Here is a 21,599-nt window from a genome sequence, read left to right as displayed (position 1 = left end):
TGTATGAGTTCCGTTATAAGACAGGAATAAGACCGATTCGTTACATAAACACATTTAATACCTCCGTGACAGCGACGGGGCGTGAACCATAACTTTTTTTAATGCAATATAACCTTTTTTATTTAGCTATAAAGGCGTGAACCATAACTTTTTTTAGCACTTCGTAAACCATAACTAAGCCTGAGCCAGTTGGACCAGAGCTACAAAACGGGCCATATAGCAAAAAAAATAATAAGTGACAGGCTCTGCATAAAGCGTGTCGACTATATTTCGCATTAAGCGAGTCGGCAGAAAGTCTCGCTTTAGGTTTCTACGATAATTGGACCAGCCCATTTGCGCGGGCATACTTAAAGTAAAAAAAAGAGCACAGTAAAGGGGGAGAACCAAGATCAATCCCTGGTCTCCAGTGAGTTCGCAAGCGCCGCTGGCCACTTCGCCCAAGTCCAATTTGTGTTAACTAATAGGGACGCGTCCTATTTATGCTCAATTAATATTTTTCAAACACATGATTAACAATTTTTAAATAGATTGTCAACTTTTTCATACACATTTTTAAACCTTTTTAAATGCTCAATTAACATTTTTCAAATACAAGATTAACATTTTTTAATACATGGTCAACATTTTTCCTATACACACTATAAAAAAATTAAATGCTTGATTAACATTTTCAAATACAAGATTAACATTTTAAATACATGATCACCTTTTTTTGTACATTTAAAAAAATTAAAAGCTTCATTAAGAGTTGCCAAATAAAAAGATTAACATTTTTTAATAGACGATCAACATTTTTTCTATACACATTTAACATTTTTCAAACACTTGTTTCAACATTTTTCCAAATCCTTGGTTATAAATTCCTTCATCATTTTTTAATACATGGTCAACAGTTTTTCTATACACATTTAACCATTTCCCAAATGCTTAATTAACATTTTTCAAATACTTGTTCAACATATTTTTTTAAAATGCTTGATTAAAATTTTATATACGTGATACAAAAATTCATTATTTCTTAATACATAATCAACAATTTTTCTATACACGTTCAACATTTTTTCGAATGCTTGATTAACATTTTTTAAATGCTTCTTCAACAATTTCCAAATACGTGTGCAACATTTTTCAAATGTTTTTACAGTATTTTTTGTAATATATATATTTAGAATATTTTAAAGTGTAAACAAAAGTACAAAAATAAATCAAAAAACTAAAGCAGAAAAAAAGGTTGTGGCCTCCCGCACATGTGGGCCAGCCCATTTCACTGACCCCTTCAACGAATCAGAAGCTATAGACTTGCTGAAAGCAAGATATAGGGCCATATACGCTAGAAAGATCGGGTCATGGCCCAGTATAGTCCCTCTGACACTCCGCCATTATCCCATTATCTTTGAGCAAGCTCTATGGGATTCAAAAGTCATCCCAAAAGTTATATGGCACGACCCAAAAGCGCTCAAAAAAGGTATATGGCATGACGCCACACCACATGACTATATGACTATAGTGTGATACTCTAACCATTACTAGTGATCATTAATAAACCTTAATTAGTGTGGGTGCTTAGCGAAGTGTGATTGTTTGCTCTTTCTCTTAGTTTTTCTATATTGGTGTTTTTTAGCATGGAAGTTATTGGTGGTGTTTATGCACAACCAGTTGCGTGAGTTTGTACCGCGGAGAGAAAAGGAGAAAAATAAACAAAGAGAATAAAAAGAGAGGCACGACACGCGTCTTTGGCGAAAGTTTTCGTGTGCGTGTGTGTTCGTATTATTTGACGTGATTAATCCATGGCCAAGTACACGGAGTACAAGGCGCCTCAAGACCAGCGCGTCGCAGCATACTGCACTAGGACATTGGTGTCGCCGGAGGACGACAACGACGTGGTGCAGATGGTGGCCAGGGCGTCGGCGGCAGGCGGCCGTGCAAGACCCATCGTTCTTGACGAAGACAATGAGGACAAGATTGCAGGTGCTACGGTGATGGAAGAGAAGAAGATGGCTACGCCCCCTTGCAACGGGAGAAAAAACCCGCCCCTCATACACACACTCGACGACACCAGCAAATCACTTGAAATCTTTCACGGTGCCTTTGAGAAACAACATGATAAGTGGTGTTGTGCACAAACATAAAAGTGGGACGGTTTTTTAAGTGTAATGAAGTTGTGTCCAGTTTATTAGACAACAAAAATATCTACCTAGCTGCTGGTATCAATTCATGTTTTTGTTGCGTTCCTCCTCAATCATACCCAACAAATAGTGCATTAGACTGAAAATAGAAAAGTACACTTTAGTACTCAATGATAGCATGTGCATAAGAGCATTATTTCTGTCTTGATGATATATGTGTTTGCAACTGTAATCCAAGTCAATACTTAATTTGGTTGCAAACATATTAGATATCTGCATCGAAAACAATCAATCTGTAAGGACATGCATAACAAACATACATTTTAAAATACCCCATATAAAGAAAAGTATTAATTAAGATGCATCACAAACATAATTTTAGACACGGTTAACATGAAAGATAATATCATATTTGGAATCTGCACATTTTTCTGAGCTGGAATGGGGATATCCGGTGCGGGTCCAGATGCTAGCCGTGTGGCAGGTTGACATCCAGATACTGCAGGGGCCGGCGGTACTGCCAGTGCCACCACGCCTGGTGGACTGGTATGTACAGCAGCTCCCAGTCCCATGGTGGCGAGCCGCGTCTAACCGGCGGAGGAGGAAGCGCGTGGGAAGAGCTCGTGCCGGCGCTGAATCTCCCCTTCCCCTTCCCGCCGAAGAAGCCATGGTTGGTGGCTGGCTGGCTAGGGTTCTTTGATCGTCAGCGAGGGAGCAAGCGTGGCTAGATGTGGACGAGGAGATTGAAGTGGATGAGGCGGCGCCGCCACACGCTTCCATTAAAAAGGACGGTCACGCGGCCCTTCCACACTGCCAGGCGGGCCCAAGATAGGTTTTGGCGTTAAATATTACCGCCGATGGTTGTTGAGAGGCCGACATGTGGAACCGCGACGGACACCGAGAGGACGCGCGGCGCGTCCGCTTCGTTTCCGCGGCGATGCATTTCGGGGCTAAATTTGGGCCCGAAATGCTTCGCCGCGAAAACGAAGTGGGCACATTTTAAGTTTGGGTCGGTGCGTTGGACCGACGTTTTTGTCCGCAATGACTCAAAGAGACATGAGCGGACCGAATGGATCGTCCCGTTGGAGTTGCTCTAACCCTAGGCCGTAGCGAGTGAGAGAGGAATGGAGAGAGGATGCGGCCCAAGCGTGTAGGTGCAGCGTTAAACATGCCGTGCAGCAGCTCAACGGTTCGGGGTATGGCGGTCCAATTGAGCCGAACTTCAAACAGGTGATCTCTTACCAGTTGGCCGGCCGAACAATTGTCGTCCACTCGTTGCTATGCCCGCCCGGGCACCCGGCTGCTTTGCCGCTGCTGTCCGTCAGGGATCTGGTTCCCTTCCCTGCCCTCATCCAAAGCCGCCAGCCCACCTGCACGTCACGTAGCTAGCTTTCTTCCTCCTCCTGCCACTCCCGGTCCCGGTCCAACAAGATCCAGCTAGCTCAAGAAACCAAGCTGAGCGAGCCATGTGCTGCAGCGAGTGCGGCTGCTACGACGCATTCTGCGACCGCTGCTGCCCCTGCGTCTCCTACGACGCGCGCGAGGCCATCCTCTGCGGCGCCGCCTGCCTCGCCGTCCTCGCCGAGGCCGTCCTCTTGGCCGTCCCCCTCGCCGCCTACGGCTTCATCCGCCACGCCGAGGTCACCGTCAGGGACGCCTCCCTCACGCGCCTCGCGCTCGCCGTCTCCCCGGCCACCGCGTTCGCTTACAACCTCTCGCTCACGCTCACCGTCCGGAACAAGAACTGGGCCATGAGCGTCAGGAACACCAAGCCGCTCGAGGCCCGCTACAGCTTCGACGGCCAGCCCTTCGAGCGGATCAGGCTCGCCGAGGAGGGCTCCACGCAGCCCGCCGGCGACACCCAGGTGTACCACCTCGTCTCCGGCGAGGAAGGCCGCTACGTCGCGCTCGGCAACGCCGGGGTGGCCGAGTTCAAGGCGGAGAGCGCGACGGGGATGTTCAAGGTGGAGGTGGCGGTGTCGGGCGAGGTCAGGTACCAGGCGCACTACACCAAGTGCAAGTTCGAGGCCAAATGCCCGCTGGTGCTGCAGCTCGCGCCGCCGGGCACGCCGGCCGTCGTGTTCCAGGAGGTCAAGTGCAAGCCTGTCACAGCCGACAAGAACTGCTAGTGAATTTAGGAGTGAGTGATTGATTGATCGATTTGAAAAGAGTTACTGTATTTCACTTTTTGTTTCGAAATTGTTGGTAGATTGTCCCCACTTTGTGTGTGCTTTTCCATTTAGATCATTGGGAAGTTGCTTTTCACTGTCGCATACTTTATTGTCTACATATACTTGTGGACGACAAATCTTTATTATTAAAGGGGAGTTGGTGTATCACGGCCGCCTCCTATTTTGCTTTTTCCTTCCCACACCCCTTCATTATTTGATTTATTTGTTATTTTTCTAGTAATCTCACCCGATGGTGCAAAAAATAATAATACAAATAGAGTAACTTGAAATAATCTAAATCAAATTGGTACTTCCTCAAAACCACACCATGCATTAACTCAATGAAATCAAATCTTTACCAAAATCTCAAGCAAATCAAAAAAATTCTTGCCTTTCACTACCCATATCCAAATCAAATCAAATCTCACCATAAACTCAACTAAATCGGAACTTTTTTGCCTTCTCCTATCCATACTCAAATAAAATTAAATCTTACCCAAATCTATAATGTGGTAGATGTCTCTATTATTAAATCTATATTGTCTTTACTAAAAGGCGTGGCCGGCCCTCCAATCAAGCATGGTAGGGGCCTTAGTCAAGTGGGCCCCCTCTCTCCCCTTCTATTCATCATTGCAATAGATCCCCTTCAACATCTTCTTGACTTGGAAACTAGAAGGGGGCCTTCTTCGCAAGATTCGACGTCGTGGTACCTTGATTCGAACCTCCCTATACGTGGACGGTGTGGCGATTTTCATGACACCCATCAAGCGTGATATTAACAACCTCTTCGGTATCCTATAATGTTTCGGCGATGCCACGAGCCTTGCTATCAACTTTCAAAAGAGCTTGGTCGTCCCAAGTTGATGTGGCTACCTCAATCTTGGGTGAATCCTTCAAAATCTTCCTGCCGCAAGAACCTCCTTCCCGATGAGACACTTAGGGCTTCCCCTCTCGGTTTGGCTTTCAGTACCTTAAAGACAAAGTGGCATCCAAGCTCATTCCTTGGGATGGGGGCAACATCACCACCATTGGGTGTGTCACCTTACTACATCACCCACCCTCATCGTCCCTCCGAGCACCCTCCACAATAATAACAAGATCGAGCGTGCCTTCCTTTGGTCCAGTTTGAACAAAACCACCAGGGCGAAATGCAAAGTGAATTGGGGCTTGGTATACCGGCCTTTTGAAAGAGGGGAACTAGGAGCGCCGAACACCGCAAAATTCGCACGCCCCCTAAGGTTATGATGAGGAAGGCCTTGATCTCTTATACGCCTCCACCATAATCACCATACGCAGTGGTGCTAGGACACCCTTTTGGGAGGCGCCATGGGTGCACGACCAGAAGCCCAAAGAGACCCTGAATTTGTCTTTTTTGCTGAGAGTTGCTTAGATGTCCAAATGAGTTGAAACTTGGAGCGCAACTCACGCACAAACTTATCTATCACACAGAAAATGGAATTTTTTTGAATTTTTTTAGTGTTTGTTTTGAGTTTTTTTCATCAGGGCGGGTGCAGATGAGCTCAGGAGCAGAAACGCCGCACTCATTTTTTCTGTGTCCATTTAAGAAAAATTACAGAAAGAAGCTCATAACCACATGAATGCACACTGGCTTTGGCAAGAATCCTTGCCTGCTTGCTGCTTGATGTTGTCCATACTTCAGCCCCGTCACAAAAGCTCTGCAGTAAATACCAGCGACGAATCCATCATTGTATACATATCAGCAAATTACAAACTACAGGCCATGACAAATGGGCCGTGACCTTTGCAAGTTCACATCTTCGCATCGTACTATGCGGTGGCCAAATTACCAACTGTATGCCCATCTCAGCAACTTGTTAAGATTGAAGAAAGGTTTTTTTTTCGAAACGGAGGCAAAAGATTTGCCTCATCAATTAAATAAGAAGAGAATAGAGTTTGTTATAAGGGCACACTTTTACACGGCATGGAAGATTACTCACACATCACACTTGCACTTGTCCCCGCGTTGCTCCGCACGAGCGACACGGGCGGCGACCCAAGCCACCGCCGAAAGCCACCCCCTCCATCGTCTCCCTTCCTCGCCGCCGCCGGGATGCGCCGCCAGGCAAAGCCCGTGTGGCAGCGGCGGCGGCGGGGCTTCTTCTCCACGGGGCAGGCGGCTCATGTCTGGCTCGTGCGGCGCCGACGCGTGGTCGTCGCGAGCTCGGCGGCGGTGGGCTGAGGCTCCTCTCCTTCGGCAGGAGCGGCGGATCCGGGGCCCTCGTGCCCGGATCTTGTGGTGTGCGGGCGGGGCCGGCCTGCAGTGGCTGCCCTGGCGTCGTGGGATGGTGGCCCGTGTTGCGGCCGATCTGGTCCGGCGCAGCACGGCGCGGGCGTGGGCGGTGGTGCTTTGGCTGGGAGGTGCGACCAGAGGGAAGGTGCAGCACGAGGTGCGGGCGTGGCCGGGTCGTGGTGCATCTGTGCGGGAAGGTTCGGCACGAGGTGCCCGGCGGCATGGTTCGGCCGTCGTGAGGATGTGCGGCCACGCGGTCGGTGGTTGCTGCTTGGGCAGTGCGGCAGCCCAGGGTGGAGACAATGCAGTTCTGCGGTGCTGGGCGGAGCGGATCTGCTGCGAAGTGTGAAGGTGGTCAGATCCGGACGGGTTGGACCTTGGTGGCTCGATGGAGGGCTTGCTGATGCTTGATGTGCGGGGCTCGAGAGGTTGACCCGGGCGAAAGCTTGTCTCCGCGTGTCCGGTGCCAGCGATGGCGACGCTTTCAAGCGTCGTTTCCTTCTTGTTGGCATCGTCGAGGTACTCTCAGCTCCAATCTTCGCAGCTTCGGGGGAAACCCTAGATCCATGGGATCGGACGATGACGGTGCTCTAGCATCGTATCCCCTCTCGGGGGCTTCGTCTTTAGAGCTAGGCATCATCAAGTGGGACCGATGGAAGTTGGTGGAGTTGGCGTCGAGGCTTCTGTGGCAACGATGATGGGTGTGTGCAATGACGGAGACGCGACAATGGTTGCGATAGTCGGCTCTTCTTCGGCGTGTTCGTGGGATTACCTCAGGTTGTTTTGTTGCGGTGATGTCGGAGCTACGGCGGCGGGGCCCCTGTGGCGGCGATGACAGGCAGCAGGTGGTCTGTTCGGTGGTCTTCCGCGACGCCAACCTTGCATAGTTCTCCTTAGGAGCTATCATTCAGAGCTAGAATTGTATTAACCGGAAACATAATACATGTGTGAATACATAGACAAACAAAGTGTCACTAGTATGCCTCTACTTGACTAGCTCGTTAATCAAAGATGGTTATGTTTTCTAACCATGAACAATGAGTTGTTATTTGATTAACGAGGTCACATCATTAGTTGAATGATCTGATTGACATGACCCATTCCATTAGCTTAGCACCCGATCGTTTAGTATGTTGCTATTGCTTTCTTCATGACTTATACATGTTCCTATAACTATGAGACTATGCAACTCCCGTTTACTAGAGGAACACTTTGGGTACTACCAAACGTCACAACGTAACTGGGTGATTATAAAGGAGTACTACAGGTGTCTCCAATGGTACATGTTGGGTTGGCGTATTTCGAGATTAGGTTTTGTCACTTCGATTGTCGGAGAGGTATCTCTGGGCCCTCTCGGTAATGCACTGTTGGAAATATGCCCTAGAGGTAACAGATAGTCATGGTTTCCTGACTATGGACATTGGATGTCATTGATAATGAGATCACATCATTAGGAGAATGATGTGATGGACAAGACCCAATCCTAAACATAGCACAAGATCGTATAGTTCGTTTGCTAGAGTTTTTCCAATGTCAAGTATCTTTTCCTTAGACCATGAGATCGTGTAACTCCCGGATACCGTAGGAGTGCTTTGGGTATACCAAACGTCACAACGTAACTGGGTGACTATAAAGGTATACTACGGGTATCTCCGAAAGTGTCTGTTGGGTTGACACGGATCAAGACTGGGATTTGTCACTCCGTATGACGGAGAGGTATCACCGGGCCCACTCGGTAATGCATCATCATAATGAGCTCAAAGTGACCAAGTGTCTGGTCACGGGATCATGCATTACGGTACGAGTAAAGTGACTTGCCGGTAACGAGATTGAACGAGGTATTGGGATACCGACGATCGAATCTCGGGCAAGTAACATATCGATTGACAAAGGGAATTGCATACGGGGTTGATTGAATCCTCGACATCGTGGTTCATCCGATGAGATCATCGTGGAGCATGTGGGAGCCAACATGGGTATCCAGATCCCGCTGTTGGTTATTGACCGGAGAGTCGTCTCGGTCATGTCTGCTTGTCTCCCGAACCCGTAGGGTCTACACACTTAAGGTTCGGTGACGCTAGGGTTGTGAAGATATGTATATGCAGTAACCCGAATGTTGTTAGGAGTCCCGGATGAGATCCCGGACGTCACGAGGAGTTCCGGAATGGTCCGAAGGTAAAGAATTATATATAGGAAGTGCTGTTTCGGCCATCGGGACAAGTTTCGGGGTTATCGGTATTGTACCGGGACCACCGGAGGGGTCCCGGGGGCCCACCGGGTGGGGCCACCTGTCCCGGGGGGCCACATGGGCTGTAGGGGGTGCGCCTTGGCCTAGATGGGCCAAGGGCACCAGCCCCAAAAGCCCATGCGCCTAGGTTTCCACTTAAGGGAAGAGTCCCAATGGTGGAAGGCACCTCTAGGTGCCTTGGGGGGGAGGGAAACCTCCCCTTGGCTGCCGCACCTAGGAGATTGGATCTCCTAGGCTGGCGCACCACCCCCCCTTGGCCCTCCTATATATAGTGGGGGAGAGGAGGGACTTCATACCTCAGCCTTGGCGCCTCCCTCTCTCCCCGTTACGTCTCTCTCTCATAGTATAGGCGAAGCCCTGCTACTGTGACGCCCTGCATCCACCACCACGCCGTCGTGCTGCTGGATCTTCATCAACCTCTCCTTCCCCTTGCTGGATCAAGAAGGAGGAGACGTCTCCCGTCCCGTACGTGTGTTGAACGCGGAGGTGCCGTCCGTTCGGCGCTTGGTCATCGGTGATTTGGATCACGTCGTGTTCGACTACATCATCACCGTTCTTTGAACGCTTCTGCACGCGATCTACAAAGGTATGTAGATGCATCCTATGACTCGTTGCTAAATGAACTCCTAGATGGATCTTGGTGAAACGAGTAGGAAAATTTTTGTTTTCTGCAACGTTCCCCAACATGCACATCACATAAGCCTTGCAAGCATTACAACTAAAATGGTAGTTGTGAGATGATGTATTACGGAACGAGTAAAGAGACTTGCCGGTAACGAGATTGAACTAGGTATTGGATACCGACGATCGAATCTCGGGCAAGTAACATACCGATGACAAAGGGAACAATGTATGTTGTCATGCGGTCTGACCGATAAAAGATCTTCGTAGAATATGTAGGAACCAATATGGGCATCCAGGTCCCGCTATTGGTTATTGACCGGAGATGTGTCTCAGTCATGTCTACATTGTTCTCGAACCGTAGGGTCCGCACGCTTAACGTTACGATGATAGTTATTATGAGTTTATGCATTTTGATGTACCGAATGTTGTTCGGAGTCCCGGATGTGATCACGGACATGATGAGGAGTCTCGAAATGGTCGAGACATAAAGATTGATATATTGGAAGCCTATGTTTGGACATCGGAAGTGTTCCGGGTGAAATCGGGATTTTACCGGAGTACCGGGAGGTTACCGGAACCCCCCGGGAATCATATGGGCCTTAGTGGGCCTTAGTGGAAAGGTGAAAGGGCTGCCCATAAGGGCTGCGCGCCTCCCCCCTCCCCTAGTCCTATTAGGACTAGGAGAGGTGGCCGGCCACCCCTCTCCCTCTTTCCCCCTTGGGAATCCTAGTTGGAATAGGATTGGGGGGGGGAGTCCTACTCCCGGTAGGAGTAGGACTCCTCCTGCGCCCTCCTCCTGGCCGGCGCACCTCTCCCCCTTGGCTCCTTTATATACGGAGGCAGGGGGCACCTCTAGACACACAAGTTGATCATTGAGATCGTTCCTTAGCCGTGTGCGGTGCCCCCTGCCACCATATTCCACCTCGATCATATCGTTGTAGTGCTTAGGCGAAGCCCTGCGTCGGTAGAACATCAAGATCGTCACCACGCCGTCGTGCTGACGGAACTCTTCCTTCGGGATTAATATTAGACCTAAATAATTGTTATTTGGTGCTAGCGTTGAGCATGAACATTATATCTGGATCTTGTTTAATGCGAGACGGTTATTCATTTAAATCAGAGAATAATGGTTGTTCTATTTATATGAGTAATATCTTTTATGGTCATGCACCCTTGAAGAGTGGTCTATTCTTATTGAATCTCGATAGTAGTAATACACATATTCATAAGTTGAAGCCAAAAGATGCAGAGTTGATAATGATGGTGCAACTTATTTGTGGCACTGCTGTGGGATTTTACCGGAGTACCGGGAGGTTACCGGAACCCCCGGGAATATGGGCCTTAGTGGGCCTTAGTGGAAAGGAAAGGGCTGCCCATAAGGGCTGCGCGCCTCCCCCCTCCCCTAGTCCTATTAGGACTAGGAGAGGTGGCCGGCCACCCCTCTCCTCTTTCCCCCTTGGGAATCCTAGTTGGAATAGGATTGGGGGGGGGAGTCCTACTCCCGGTAGGAGTAGGACTCCTCCTGCGCTCCTCCTGGCCGGCGCCCTCCCCCTTGGCTCCTTTATATACGGAGGCAGGGGGCACCTCTAGACACACAAGTTGATCACTTGAGATCGCTCCTTAGCCGTGTGCGGTGCCCCCTGCCACCATATTCCACCTCGATCATATGTTGTAGTGCTTAGGCGAAGCCCTGCGTGTAGAACATCAAGATCGTCACCACGCCGTCGTGCTGACGGAACTCTCTGACGGAACTCTTCCCCGACGCTTTGCTGGATCGGAGCCCGGGGATCGTCATCGAGCTGTACGTGTGCTAAGAACTCGGAGGTGCCAGAGTAACGGTGCTTGGATCGGTCGGATCGGGAAGAAGACGTACGACTACTTCCTCTACATTGTGTCAATGCTTCTGTTGCGATCTACAAGGGTACGTAGATCATACTCTCCCCTAGTTGCTATGCATCACCATGATCTTGCGTGTGCGTAGGAAAATTTTGAAATTACTACGTTCCCCAACAGTGGCATCCGAGCCTAGGTTATTTATGTTGATGTTATATGCACGAGTAGAACACAAGTGAGTTGTGGGCGATATAAGTCATACTGCCTACCAGCATGTCATACTTTGGTTCGGCGGCATTGTTGGACGAGACGACCCGGACCAACCTTACGCGTACGCTTACGCGAGACCGGTTCCCTCGACGTGCTTTGCACACAGATGGCTTGCGGGCGACTGTCTCTCCAACTTTAGTTGAACCAAGTATGGCTACGCCCAGTCCCTGCGAAGGTTAAAACGGAGTCTATTTGACAAACTATCGTTGTGGTTTTGATGCGTAGGTGAGATTGGTTCTTGCTTAAGCCCGTAGCAGCCACGTAAAACTTGCAACAACAAAGTAGAGGACGTCTAACTTGTTTTTGCAGGGCATGTTGTGATGTGATATGGTCAAAGCATGATGCTGAATTTTATTGTATGAGATGATCATGTTTTGTAACCGAGTTATCGGCAACTGGCAAGAGCCATATGGTTGTCGCTTTATTGTATGCAATGCAATCGCGATGTAATGCTTTACTTTATTACTAAACGGTAGTGATAGTCGTGGAAGCATAAGATTGGCGAGACGACAATGATGCTACGATGGAGATCAAGGTGTCGCGCCGGTGACGATGGTGATCATGACGGTGCTTCGGAGATGGAGATCACAAGCACAAGATGATGATGGCCATATCATATCACTTATATTGATTGCATGTGATGTTTATCTTTTTTATGCATCTTATCTTGCTTTGATTGACGGTAGCATTATAAGATGATCTCTCACTAAATAATCAAGAAGTGTTCTCCCTGAGTATGCACCGTTGCCAAAGTTCGTCGTGCCCAGACACCACGTGATGATCGGGTGTGATAAGCTCTACGTCCATCTACAACAGGTGCAAGCCAGTTTTGCACACGCAGAATACTCAGGTTAAACTTGACGAGCCTAGCATATGCAGATATGGCCTCGGAACACGGAGACCAAAAGGTCGAGCGTGAATCATATAGTAGATATGATCAACATAACGATGTTCACCATTGAAAACTACTCCATCTCACGTGATGATCGGTTATGGTTTAGTTGATTTGGATCACGTAATCACTTAGAAGATTAGAGGGATGTCTATCTAAGTGGGAGTTCTTAAGTAATCTGATTAATTGAACTTAAACTTATCATGAACTTAGTACCTGATAGTATCTTGCTTGTTTATGTTGATTGTAGATAGATGGCTCGTGCTGTTGTTCCGTTGAATTTTAATGCGTTCCTTGAGAAAGCAAAGTTGAAAGATGATGGTAGCAATTACACGGACTGGGTCCGTAACTTGAGGATTATCCTCATTGCTGCTCAGAAGAATTACGTCCTGGAAGCACCGCTGGGTGCCAGGCCTGCTGCTGGAGCAACACCAGATGTTATGAACGTCTGGCAGAGCAAAGCTGATGACTACTCGATAATTCAGTGTGCCATGCTTTATGGCTTAGAATCGGGACTTCAACGACGTTTTGAACGTCATGGAGCATATGAGATGTTTCAGGAGTTGAAGTTAATATTTCAAGCAAATGCCCGGATTGAGAGATATGAAGTCTCCAATAAGTTCTATAGCTGCAAGATGGAAGAGAACAGTTCTGTCAGTGAGCATATACTCAAAATGTCTGGGTATAATAATCACTTGATTCAATTGGGAGTTAATCTTCCAGATGATTGCGTCATTGACAGAATTCTCCAATCACTGCCACCAAGCTACAAGAGCTTCGTGATGAACTATAATATGCAAGGGATGAACAAGACTATTCCCGAGCTCTTCGCAATGCTGAAAGCTGCGGAGGTAGAAATCAAGAAGGAGCATCAAGTGTTGATGGTTAACAAGACCACTAGTTTCAAGAAAAAGGGCAAAGGGAAGAAAAAGGGGAACTTCAAGAAGAACAGCAAGCAAGTTGCTGCTCAGGAGAAGAAACCCAAGTCTGGACCTAAGCCTGAAACTGAATGCTTCTACTGCAAGTAGACTGGTCACTTGAAGCGGAACTGCCCCAAGTATTTGGCGGATAAGAAGGATGGCAAGGTGAACAAAGGTATATGTGATATACATGTTATTGATGTAGACCTTACTAGAGCTCGCAGTAGCACCTGGGTATTTGATACTGGTTCTGTTGCTAATATTTGCAACTCGAAATAGGGACTACGGAATAAGCGGGCACTGGCAAAGGACGAGGTGACGATGCGCGTGGGAAACGGTTCCAAAGTTGATGTGATCGCGGTCGGCACGCTACCTCTACATCTACCTTCGGGATTAATATTAGACCTAAATAATTGTTATTTGGTGCCAGCGTTGAGCATGAACATTATATCTGGATCTTGTTTAATGCGAGACGGTTATTCATTTAAATCAGAGAATAATGGTTGTTCTATTTATATGAGTAATATCTTTTATGGTCATGCACCATTGAAGAGTGGTCTATTCTTATTGAATCTCGAGAGTAGTGATACACATATCCATAATGTTGAAGCCAAAAGATGCAGAGTTAATAATGATGGTGCAACTTATTTGTGGCACTGCCGTTTAGGTCATATCGGTGTAAAGCGCATGAAGAAACTCCATACTGATGGACTTTTGGAACCACTTGATTATGAATCGCTTGGTACTTGTGAACCGTGTCTCATGGGCAAGATGACTAAAACACCGTTCTCCGGTACTATGGAGAGAGCAACAGATTTGTTGGAAATCATACATACAGATGTATGTGGTCCGATGAATATTGAGGCTCGTGGCGGATATCGTTATTTTCTCACCTTCACAGATGATTTAAGCAGATATGGTTATATCTACTTAATGAAACATAAGTCTGAAACATTTGAAAAGTTCAAAGAATTTCAGAGTGAAGTGGAAAATCATCGTAACAAGAAAATAAAGTTTCTATGATCTGATCGTGGAGGAGAATATTTGAGTTACGAGTTTGGTGTACATTTGAAAAATTGTGGAATAGTTTCGCAACTCACGCCACCCGGAACACCACAGCGTAATGGTGTGTCCGAACGTCGTAATCGTACTTTACTAGATATGGTGCGATCTATGATGTCTCTTACTGATTTGCCGCTATCATTTTGGGGATACGCTCTAGAGACGGCCGCATTCACGTTAAACAGGGCACCATCAAAATCCATTGAGACGACGCCTTATGAACTATGGTTTGGCAAGAAACCAAAGTTGTCGTTTCTGAAAGTTTGGGGCTGCAATGCTTATGTGAAAAAAGCTTCAACCTGATAAGCTCGAACCCAAATCGGAGAAATGTGTCTTCATAGGATATCCAAAGGAAACTATTGGATACACCTTCTATCACAAATCCGAAGGCTAAACTTTTGTTGCTAAATTCGGAAACTTTCTAGAGAAGGAGTTTCTCTCGAAAGAAGTGAGTGGGAGGAAAGTAGAACTTGATGAGGTAACTGTACCTGCTCCATTATTGGAAAGTAGTACATCACAGAAACCAGTTTCTGTGACACCTACGCCAATTAGTGAGGAAGCTAATGATGATGATCATGAAGCTTCATAACAAGATACTACTGAACCTCGTAGATCAACCAGAGTAAGATCCGCACCAGAGTGGTACGGTAATCCTGTTCTGGAAGTCATGCTACTAGATCATGATGAACCTACGAACTATGAAGAAGCGATGGTGAGCCCAGATTCCGCAAAGTGGCTTGAAGCCATGAAATCTGAGATGGGATCCATGTATGAGAACAAAGTATGGACTTTGGTTGACTTGCCCGATGATCGGCAAGCAATTGAGAATAAATGGATCTTCAAGAAGAAGACTGACGCTGACGGTAATGTTACTGTCTACAAAGCTCGACTTGTCGCGAAAGGTTTTCGACAAGTTCAAGGGGTTGACTACGATGAGACTTTCTCACCTGTAGCGATGCTTAAGTCTGTCCGAATCATGTTAGCGATTGCCGCATTTTATGATTATGAAATTTGGCAGATGGATGTCAAAACTGCATTCCTGAATGGATTTCTGGAAGAAGAGTTGTATATGATGCAACCGAAGGTTTTGTCGATCCAAAGGGAGCTAACAAAGTGTGCAAGCTCCAGCGATCCATTTATGGACTGGTGCAAGCCTCTCGGAGTTGGAATAAACGCTTTGATAGTGTGATCAAAGCATTTGGTTTTATACAGACTTTTGGAGAAGCCTGTATTTACAAGAAAGTGAGTGGGAGCTCTGTAGCATTTCTGATATTATATGTGGATGACATATCTATGATTGGAAATGATATAGAATTTCTGGATAGCATAAAGGGATACTTGAATAAGAGTTTTTTCAATGAAAGACCTCGGTGAAGCTGCTTACATATTTGGGCATTAAGATCTATAGAGATAGATCAAGACGCTTAATTGGACTTTCACAAAGCACATACCTTGACAAAGTTTTGAAGAAGTTCAAAATGGATCAAGCAAAGAAAGGGTTCTTGCCTGTGTTACAAGGTGTGAAGTTGAGTAAGACTCAATGCCCGACCACTGCAGAAGATAGAGAGAAAATGAAAGATGTTCCCTATGCTTCAGCCATAGGCTCTATCATGTATGCAATGTTGTGTACCAGACCTGATGTGTGCCTTGCTATAAGTTTAGCAGGGAGGTACCAAAGTAATCCAGGAGTGGATCACTGGACAGCGGTCAAGAACATCCTGAAATACCTGAAAAGGACTAAGGATATGTTTCTCGTATATGGAGGTGACAAAGAGCTCACCGTAAAAGGTTACGTTGATGCAAGCTTTGACACTGATCCGGACGATTCTAAATCGCAAACCGGATACGTGTTTACATTAAACGGTGGAGCTGTCAGTTGGTGCAGTTCTAAACAAAGCGTCGTAGCGGGATCTACATGTGAAGCGGAGTACATAGCTGCTTCGGAAGCAGCAAACGAAGGAGTCTGGATGAAGGAGTTCATATCCGATCTAGGTGTCATACCTAGTGCATCGGGTCCAATGAAAATCTTTTGTGACAATACTGGTGCAATTGCCTTGGCAAAGGAATCCAGATTTCACAAAAGGACCAAGCACATCAAGAGACGCTTCAACTCCATCCGGGATCTAGTCCAGGTGGGAGACATAGAGATTTGCAAGATACATACGGATCTGAATGTTGCAGACCCGTTGACTAAGCCTCTTCCACGAGCAAAACATGATCAGCACCAAGGCTCCATGGGTGTTAGAATCATTACAGTGTAATCTAGATTATTGACTCTAGTGCAAGTGGGAGACTGAAGGAAATATGCCCTAGAGGCAATAATAAAGTTATTATTTATTTCCTTATAATCATGATAAATGTTTATTATTCATGCTAGAATTGTATTAACCGGAAACATAATACATGTGTGAATACATAGACAAACAAAGTGTCACTAGTATGCCTCTACTTGACTAGCTCGTTAATCAAAGATGGTTATGTTTCCTAACCATGAACAATGAGTTTTTATTTGATTAACGAGGTCACATCATTAGTTGAATGATCTGATTGACATGACCCATTCCATTAGCTTAGCACCCGATCGTTTAGTATGTTGCTATTGCTTTCTTCATGACTTATACATGTTCCTATAACTATGAGATTATGCAACTCCCGTTTACCGGAGGAACACTTTGGGTACTACCAAACGTCACAACGTAACTGGGTGATTATAAAGGAGTACTACAGGTGTCTCCAATGGTACATGTTGGGTTGGCGTATTTCGAGATTAGTTTTTGTCACTCCGATTGTCGGAGAGGTATCTCTGGGCCCTCTCGGTAATGCACATCACATAAGCCTTGCAAGCATTACAACTAATATGGTAGTTGTGAGATGATGTATTACGGAACGAGTAAAGAGACTTGTCGGTAACGAGATTGAACTAGGTATTGGATACCGACGATCGAATCTCGGGCAAGTAACATACCGATGACAAAGGGAACAACGTATGTTGTTATGCGGTCTGACCGATAAAGATCTTCGTAGAATATGTAGGAGCCAATATGGGCATCCAGGTCCCGCTATTGGTTATTGACCGGAGACGTGTCTCAGTCATGTCTACATTGTTCTCGAACCGTAGGGTCCGCACGCTTAACGTTACGATGACAGTTATTATGAGTTTATGCATTTTGATGTACCGAATGTTGTTCGGAGTCCCGGATGTGATCACGGACATGACGAGGAGTCTCGAAATGGTCGAGACATAAAGATTGATATATTGGAAGCCTATGTTTGGACATCGGAAGTGTTCCGGGTGAAATCGGGATTTTACCGGAGTACCGGGAGGTTACCGGAACCCCCCGGGAATCATATGGGCCTTATTGGGCCTTAGTGGAAAGGTGAAAGGGCTGCCCATAAGGGCTGCGCGCCTCCCACCCTCCCCTAGTCCTATTAGGACTAGGAGAGGTGGCCGGCCACCCCTCTCCCTCTTTCCCCCTTGGGAATCCTAGTTGGAATAGGATTGGGGGGGGAGTCCTACTCCCGGTAGGAGTAGGACTCCTCCTGCGCCCTCCTCCTGGCCGGCGCACCTCTCCCCCTTGGCTCCTTTATATACGGAGGCAGGGGGCACCTCTAGACACACAAGTTGATCATTGAGATCGTTCCTTAGCCGTGTGCGGTGCCCCCTGCCACCATATTCCACCTCGATCATATCGTTGTAGTGCTTAGGCAAAGCCCTGCGTCGGTAGAACATCAAGATCATCACCACGCCGTCGTTCTTGACCGAACTCTCAAGATGCCACATAGAGGTGTCCAGATGATGAAGCCCGAATTTTGCAATGACCAAGTTCCAGAGCCGAATAGTGAAGTGGCATTTGAAGAAAAGATGCGATCCACTTTCTTTCTCTCGCTTGCAAAGGGTGCAAAGACCACAATTTGGCCATCCACGTTTTTGTAGTCTATCCGCAGTCCAAATTCTGTCTTGGATAGCCAACGAAGCAAAGAATTTAGCCTTTGGTGGCTCCCAAGTTTTTCAAACCATTTGGTCCATGGAGAGAGAACCAAGCAAAGGAATCGTTAGAATATTGGGCCCATTTATGGGGCAGCCCAATAGGCAATTTCCGAAATCTCAAAGGCCCATGTGTGTGAGCAAGTGGTGGGAGTGCGAAGTTTAGTCCCACCCTGGAAGTTGAAGGAGTTGCACACCACCTTATAAGGTGCAGTGTTGTAGCACTTGTAAGTGAGTGAGAATAAGAGAGTCTCTCGCGCACTCCTCCTCTCGGGTCGCTCCCGCAATCGAATCGGACGTGCGACGTGGGCCTCCCACGTTGCACCCGTTAGGGTTTTCCAAACCGCTATATAAAGACACGCTGCAGGCGCCGCAACACACAGAAACCAATCTAGGTTTTGCCACGTCTCGTTCCTTGCGCCGCCACCATAGTCCACCCCATCCCGAGCGCCGGCGTGCACCGGCGAATGGGAGAGCAGGTCTCCGGAACCACCCGCCTTTGTGATCTTGTACGGGAGAGGATGAATAAGGTTTTTGGGAAGCGCCATGCGCGCGACTGCTCGCTTGTCTTCATGACGGCTCGCCTATCGTCCAGGTCGGGCGATCATGCTCATCGTCGTCTACAACGTCGCCTTCTGCGCCCAGTCTTCACCAACGTCATCATCAACAACATTGTTGCACCAACGGCTACCTCATCTACAAACGATCGGTATAATTGCAGTGTCCCATCTCGTTGGTTAAACATGTTTGCGAGTATCATGTTTTGCGATGTTGTGCTGCTACTGTTCAAGTTGTTTAGTGCTTCTAGTATGCTTGAGATTCACATGTTAGTAGCGGTTTTCATCATGTTTAATATTCTGGAATTAATCATGGAAATTATGCCTAATTACTTAATAATCCAAAAACCTTATTTTAGGCAATTTCCTGAACTTACCATGGCTGGTTTTGCCGATGCTATGAGGCCAGAAAGTTTTAAGGGTACCAACTTTCAGAGATGGCAAGTGAGATGCCAACTTTGGCTCTAGTCCATGAAAGTTTGGGACCTGATCAGTAATGGTCTTCCTGAAGGTGCATCTGATGAAGATCGGAATAAGCACAAGGAAGCCAATACTAATTTCAGAGGTTGTGTTCTGAGTGTCCTTGATGGGTGTCTGTGCGATGTGTATATGCACATCAAAGATGCTAAAGAGCTCTGGGATGCACTGAATACTAAGTTCGGTGCAACCGATGCAGGCAGTGAGCTGTACGTCATGGAGAGCTTTCACGACTACAAGATGGTGAATAACCGTTCTGTAGTTGAACAGGCTCATGAAATGCAGTGCATTGCAAAAGAGCTCGAATTCCTCAAGGTTGTGTTGCCTGACAGATTTGTGGCTGGGTGCATTATTGCAAAGTTGCCTTCTTCATGGAGGAACTTCCCCGCATCTCTCAAACACAAGAGACAGGAGATATTGGTTGAAAATCTGATAGCGTCTCTTGATGTTGAGGAGAAAGCCAGGGCAAAGGACACGAGTGACAAAGGTGGTGAGATCAGGCTAGCGCCAACATGGTGCAGAAGAATCACCACGTCAAGAACAACAACAAGAACAAAGGGAACTACAAGCCCCAGTTCAATGGTCATGTCAATACTACTACCTTCAAGAATAAGAAGAAGAAGGTGTTGAACAAAGCTGGGCTCGAGTGCTATGCCTGTGGAGCGCTCGCCCACTTTTCCAAGGAGTGTCCTGATCGTGCGGACAAGAGAGGGAAAATGGCACAAAGAATGTCAACGTCGTGACCACTAGCAACACTGATGGATACGATAATTTTCCTATGATACTTTCAGTCTCCATGTTGGTGGATTGATACGGGTGCTACTGTTCATGTGTGTACTGACATCTCTATGTTCACTTCTTATCATGTCGCTCGGGATTCTTCCGTCCTAATGGGGAATAGATCACATGCTACTGTTTGTGGTGTTGGCACGGTATATCTGAAGTTTACTTCGGGGAATATCGTGCAGATGAGGAACGTGCAGCATGTCCCTACTATGAACAAGAATCTTGTTAGCAGCTCCCTTCCTTGCAGAGATGGGTTTAAAGTAGTGTTTGAGTCCAATAAAGTAGTTATGTAGAGATTTGGACAATTTGTTGGTAAAGGCTATGAGTGCGGAGGAATGTTCTGCTTTTCACTTTCCGAATTTTGCAATAAGTCAGTAAACCATATTTATGGCGATGTTGATTCAGAGGCTGATGTTTGGCACTCTCGTTTATGTCATGTTAATTTTGGTCTACTGTCTCGGCTATCCAGTTTGAGCTTAATTCTAAATTTCACCATTGCCAAAGGTTCTAAGTGCCCTAGTTGTGTGCAATCTAAGCAACCTCGAAAGCCTCACAAGGCAGCCGAGGAGAGAAACTTGGCACCTCTAGAACTCATACATTCTGATCTATGCGAGATGAATGGTGTGTTGACAAAAGGTGGAAAAAGATATTTCATGACATTGATTGATGATGCTACTAGGTTCTACTATGTTTATTTGTTGCAAACTAAAGATGAAGCTTTAGACTACTTCAAAATCTATAAGGCTAAAGTTGAAAATCAATTAGAGAGAAAGATCAAACATCTTAGGTCGGATCGTGGTGGGGAGTATTTTCCCAAAATATTTGATGAATTCTGTGAGGAACATGGTATTATTCACGAGAGGACGCCTCCTTACTCGCCCCAATCAAATGGGGTTGCTGAGAGAAAAAATCGCACGCTGGCCGATTTGGTGAATGCCATGTTGGACACTGTTGGTTTATCTAAGGCATGCACTAGTAGAAAACGGGCCTATTGTCCCGGTTCATAAGGGCTTTTTGTCCCGGTTCCTGAACCGAGACTAAAGGGTCGTTACTAATGCCCTGACCCTTTAGTCCCGGTTCTAACCAGAATAGGGACAGATGGGCCTCCACGTGGCCTGCGCGCTGAGCCCAGGCAGGAGGGCCTTTGGTCCCGGTTGGTGGCACCAACCGGGACCAATAGGCCTCCACGCGTCAGCATTTCTGTGGCTGGGGTTTTGTTTTTTTTGAAGGGGGGGGGGTTGGGGGTTTTGGGGGGTTAATTTAGGTATTTCATATATTGTGTTAGATAGCTAATTAATAGAGAGAAGTGTCCTCTCTTATGTCCGTGCTTGGTCGACGCTACGTATACTATACATACGTATAGAGAGGACTAGACACGCTAGCTAGCTAGTAAGCAA

The 21,599-nt window shown here is 46.8% G+C and overlaps 1 protein-coding gene across 1 annotated transcript; it reads left to right on the top strand.

Annotated features, from left to right (window-relative positions):
* Positions 1-3,400: 3,400 nt before the first annotated feature.
* Positions 3,401-4,462, top strand: LOC125547906. The gene has a single exon (XM_048711643.1). The coding sequence runs from the start codon at positions 3,593-3,595 to the stop codon at positions 4,253-4,255; it is 663 nt and encodes a 220-aa protein (XP_048567600.1). The 5' UTR covers positions 3,401-3,592; the 3' UTR covers positions 4,256-4,462.
* The last annotated feature ends 17,137 nt before the right edge of the window (positions 4,463-21,599 follow it).

Source organism: Triticum urartu, chromosome 3, assembly GCF_003073215.2.
Source record: "Triticum urartu cultivar G1812 chromosome 3, Tu2.1, whole genome shotgun sequence".
NCBI lineage: Eukaryota > Viridiplantae > Streptophyta > Magnoliopsida > Poales > Poaceae > Triticum > Triticum urartu.
Note: the sequence above shows the minus strand (reverse complement) of the source record. Positions and strands in the feature narration are given on the sequence as shown.

Bases quoted from the DNA above. Each gene is read 5' to 3' on its own strand.
- LOC125547906 (XM_048711643.1), top strand. From the start codon at position 3,593: ATGTGCTGCAGCGAGTGCGGCTGCTACGACGCATTCTGCGACCGCTGC.